Raw genomic sequence first — 4,321 nt, forward strand, 5'->3', positions numbered from 1 at the left:
GAAGTATCTGGAACCTTTAACAGATAACCTATCTGTTAAAATCACAAGTGGCTTGTAGCCGCTTGTGCGTGTAACCCCGTTACATCCACCAATAGTATGCAAAACGTCTTTGCTCGAAGGAATTCCTACGCTTTTCCAGGATAAGTGAAAGTCTAGCCGATAAACCTCCAGTCTAGAGGTCAGGGTCATCTGAATGCACTATCACCGCTGGTGCAACACTGTGTGCGTCATCGTTGTCTTATTGTCCCTTTAAGTATGACCCCGTCCAGGGGTTGCGGCAGAGCCGTGGCCTCCAGTTTTTCGATGCTCCCTAGAGTGGAACCTGCTGATTTTCACATCCTACCGCGATGTCCATGACGAATGGTGCCACCTTCGTGAGATTCTTCTCATTGTATGCGATGGTCAGCTTTACGAGGGTTGGCGCGTTCTTCACTGCTGCAGTGCTGCTAGTGTGGATCGCCGTTGTGCGGTTCTCGACACTGTTGGCACTGCGTTACGTGAACCATCAGACAAGGTGAACAGTTTACTTAGTTGAGAACGCGCGTATAGACTGGGTATCCCAAGAACAGTTACTTACAAATTATTGTGACGAAGAAATTGTCTTCGATATAGAAACAATCGATTCAACCTCACCTGGTTGAGCTGCTGCTGAAGGAACAGCAGTGGTGAGATGGTGTTCTTCCGAGATCTGTGGGAGATGGCGGTGAACCTGATCAACTACTACGAGTCAATTGATGTTGTGGCGAAACTCGAGAAGGCCTACAACGCTGCGATGTGGATGCTGGAGGTTATCGGCACCGGCAACGAGAATTCGTCGAAGACGGATTTCGTGTCGCTGTACAGGTTGAGCGAACAGTACCGCCAGCTTGAATCAAACTTGGATCGCGAGAGTGTCGCGCGGTCTTCGCCTTCGCTGCCACCATTAGAGTCCAAGCACAAGCGGGTAGCTAGTAATTGGGTGCAGGTGGTGTTCGTGGCGATGAGCTGGTTTGCTTTGTACTGGCGGACACCATCCTACAATCTTACCAGTGTCGTTGTGGAGTAGCGCCCTCCCAGAAAACTGTAAGTTAGTCCTCGCACAAACCCTGCACGTCCAATCTGGGTCGTGTCGGGCTATTTCTCGGTCCTTTGAGTAGCGTATCTTCGAAAAGGCACTTGTAGATCTTGTCGTCAAGCACCTGGGTTGGGGAGGGACACCTTGCTCGGACGCAGCCGTGTCGAATCCCTTGGGCGTGCGGCGTTTTCGGGCCTGCGTTTCCTTGGGATTGCATGGCGTTATCGGGCCTACGCGGTCTTGTGCACGGCGGTTATCGGGCCAGTGCTGTCCTTCGTCTTGGGCGGCGCGTTATCGGGCGTGCCGTAGACGGTATAGTTTAACGTGCCCTCCTGTTAGGCACGGGGTTGGAGGGGGGGGGAGAGAGACCCGATCCAGCGAGCGTCGGGGGGCCACGTGTTCCTGGTGGCTCGACTTGCCGGCGCTTGCTGGTTCCCCTGAACATGGAAGAACCGTGGGACATCTTTGTGGTTCAGAGAAGTTTCGGGACTGAGTCTTACCCTATCCTATGTCCTTGCAACTGGCTACTGACAGCTAAACCTTCTGTTCCATGCCTAACCCTACGTCTGTCGTGTCTCCCGCTGCCGATCCTCAACCTGATTTATATTCTGTCGTGCGTCCCACCACCGATCTTCAACCTGACTTATGGCCGATCTTTACCCTGATTTATGGCCCGCCATCATAACCCCAGTGTGACGGGGTTTGAGTGACGGGGTCTGGGGTGACAGGTTTTGAGGAGCGGGTTGTACAACGACGGGAGCCAGATCTAGCGTCGGACCAGTACCGATCCCTCGACGTATCAGACTCAGGCGCCGTGTCACCGCCCATTGCCCCGCCGAACCTTCTCGTAAAAGTCGACTGCATCGATCAACATTCATCGTCCCGCGTTCTCCCATCTCCGGTAGCACCTACTCGGTTCTCGCCGGGAGCACTCTTCCACATCGTGATTTCGTTCGTGTTTGCTATTGACCTCGGGATTCCGCACATTGGATCCGACTACAAATCGTATGAAGGGGTGAACGCGGACCTGATAATGGTCTACGTGGGCGCTGTCAACATCAAGTTCATCAGGTTCAACGGGGTACTCCCTAACACCTCACAGGAGTGGACATCGTTCTACCGTGAACGAGCTGGTGCTCGTGTGCCTCTTCATAACCGACCTCCCAAGGCTTTCACTCGAAGCCTCCGCGTCGCTACGGCACTCTCTCACACCCACCACCATCACGACGACTTCAACCAGGGCATCTCATCACACTCACCTCTTCGCCTCGAACCTCAGCAAAGTATCCAATCTCTTTCCTCTCTCGCTCTTCGTTCATTGGCCTAGTGTCAACACCTCTTCCATCCGGATGAAACACTCTGTGGTGGAGTGGATCCAACGGAATAAGTAAAGATCCCACACTCCCACACTGCGCCCAGACACCGACTAACGGAGGGGGTACTCCGTTAGCCGTGGGGTTACTGAGTGGTTCACCTTTGTACCCGTCAGTGGGTCTCTCGTTGACACGACATGCGCAGCGGGTGAACTTGAACGTCCTTTAGGAGTAGTCTAGTAGATCTTGCGTGAGTATTCCTGAGCGCGACGTTTCGAGTGGGTAAAGCTTGGTCTTGCGCTCGTAGATGTTGTGGATTCGATAATAATGTATCGGATCCGGAGTTGTAGCCTTGTAGGTTGTGTTGTAGTCCTTTCCTTTAATTCTCGCGCTCCTGGATGCGGGATCTCACGTCATATCTGTGACTTCGGTTCGACGGGTAGGTGCCTGTCTGTGTCGTGGTGCAACTCGGCAAATGCCTGCCTGGAAACTGGAGATGTCCGTGACGAGTGCCCACATCAGTCTCCGCCCAGTATGGGCGTCTGGAGCCGGCGATGAGTACGCTCCGCCCGCTTGAGCGTCATGATCTGCAGCATGTGACGCGCACTCACGAATGCGCTCATGAGGGTGGAGAGCGTACTGCAGCTTCACGTCCCCGTAGTTCTCGGAGTTGACGTCGCTGGCCCTGCTCGACATGGGCGATTGGGTCTAGCTAAAATTTGCAGCTGGACTCTATATCACTCGCGGCCACGGCGGAATCACCCGCCACCTTTATCCTCAGTTCCATGCCATTTGACGAGCAAAACGATCTCTGTGATTGGAGCTCTTGTTTGACTCCAGGAACTGCACGATCGGATCGCCTGCAGTGGTATCGCATGGGTTCATCTTCGTCTACATCTGATTTATGCGATTGGCTAATAGATTTCAAGAATACGAGCTTATTGGCAAATAGATATCGCACTAAACTGAGGTGGACGACACAGATAACATCCAGGTACTTTATGGTTTTGTGCAAGTAACTATATCCGTCAGGAAACAAACACGTCTTTATGACAATATGCAATGTTGAAGGGTATTTGAATTGGCAAACTCGCAACCCAAATTTCAGAGAATTCAGAGAATTTCGATTCGTCTTTTGGTCATCGGGACATTTTTATTTCGGTTACACGAGTGATTTCAGTGGAAGCACACACCCCTGACAACAGACTCGATCCATGCACGAGCACTTGACACACGTGAGTACACACTAGGGTACCCTGGTTGACCACAGTTCTTGCCCCAGCTTACGATGCCCACCACAACATCGCCACTGCGGTGCTCGACAACAACAGGACCTCCATAGTCGCCCGTGCAGGAAGTCGTATTGGTAGCTCCTCGCGAGCACAGCATGGTGTCGTCGATACTTGTCTGCTTGGCGCAGTTTGCATTGTCCATCAGTTGAACGTTTGCGAGTGTCAGCTCGTACGCCATTGTACCGCTTCCTGCAGTGTCGTCCCATCCCATCTTCGCAGCCCACTCGCCGTCCTTAATATCAGAACTACCAGCCGACGCAAGCGCCACGGGCTTGAACTTACTCGGTCTCTCCAGCGTGAGAATGGCAACATCGTTTGAGAAGTTCGCGCTCGAGCTCTTCGGGTGGCTCTGGATTGCCACAATTTTTATCTGCTCACCATCTTGGGTTCCGTTGACGTAGTGAGAGCCGATCGAAGCCCACCGGATATTGCCCGAGTAGCAGTATGTGCCGACAAGCAAGTGAGTCGGAGTGATGAGGGTAGCGCTGCAGAAGTTGTTCCCGGCTGCACTGGATCGCAACCCAGCGACATAGGTCTTCGATCCGCTTGGCACAACACTGGTGGTGCTGAAAGGACTCGCTGGCCCGGTGTGGTGACTTGAATCGCCTTGAGCAGTAGAGACGAAAGCGAGGGCTAGTAACAATGCGAAGCTAAGCTTCATC

The 4,321-nt window shown here is 53.0% G+C and overlaps 2 protein-coding genes across 2 annotated transcripts; one reads left to right on the top strand and one right to left on the bottom strand.

The window, feature by feature from the left end:
* Positions 1 to 670: 670 nt before the first annotated feature.
* On the top strand, positions 671 to 1,045 carry IUM83_18360 (pleiotropic drug resistance protein ABC superfamily; the record flags this gene model as incomplete). Its single annotated transcript, XM_067943355.1, has 1 exon — positions 671 to 1,045. The coding sequence occupies one exon, from the start codon at positions 671 to 673 to the stop codon at positions 1,043 to 1,045; it is 375 nt and encodes a 124-aa protein (XP_067784888.1).
* Positions 1,046 to 3,543: 2,498 nt separating this feature from the next.
* Positions 3,544 to 4,119, bottom strand: IUM83_18361 (serine protease trypsin-like protein; the record flags this gene model as incomplete). Its single annotated transcript, XM_067943356.1, has 1 exon — positions 3,544 to 4,119. The coding sequence occupies one exon, from the start codon at positions 4,117 to 4,119 to the stop codon at positions 3,544 to 3,546; it is 576 nt and encodes a 191-aa protein (XP_067784889.1).
* Between the last annotated feature and the right edge of the window lie 202 nt (positions 4,120 to 4,321).

The sequence above is a fragment of the Phytophthora cinnamomi genome, assembly GCF_018691715.1.
Source record: "Phytophthora cinnamomi strain GKB4 chromosome Unknown Contig84, whole genome shotgun sequence".
Taxonomy (NCBI): domain Eukaryota; phylum Oomycota; class Peronosporomycetes; order Peronosporales; family Peronosporaceae; genus Phytophthora; species Phytophthora cinnamomi.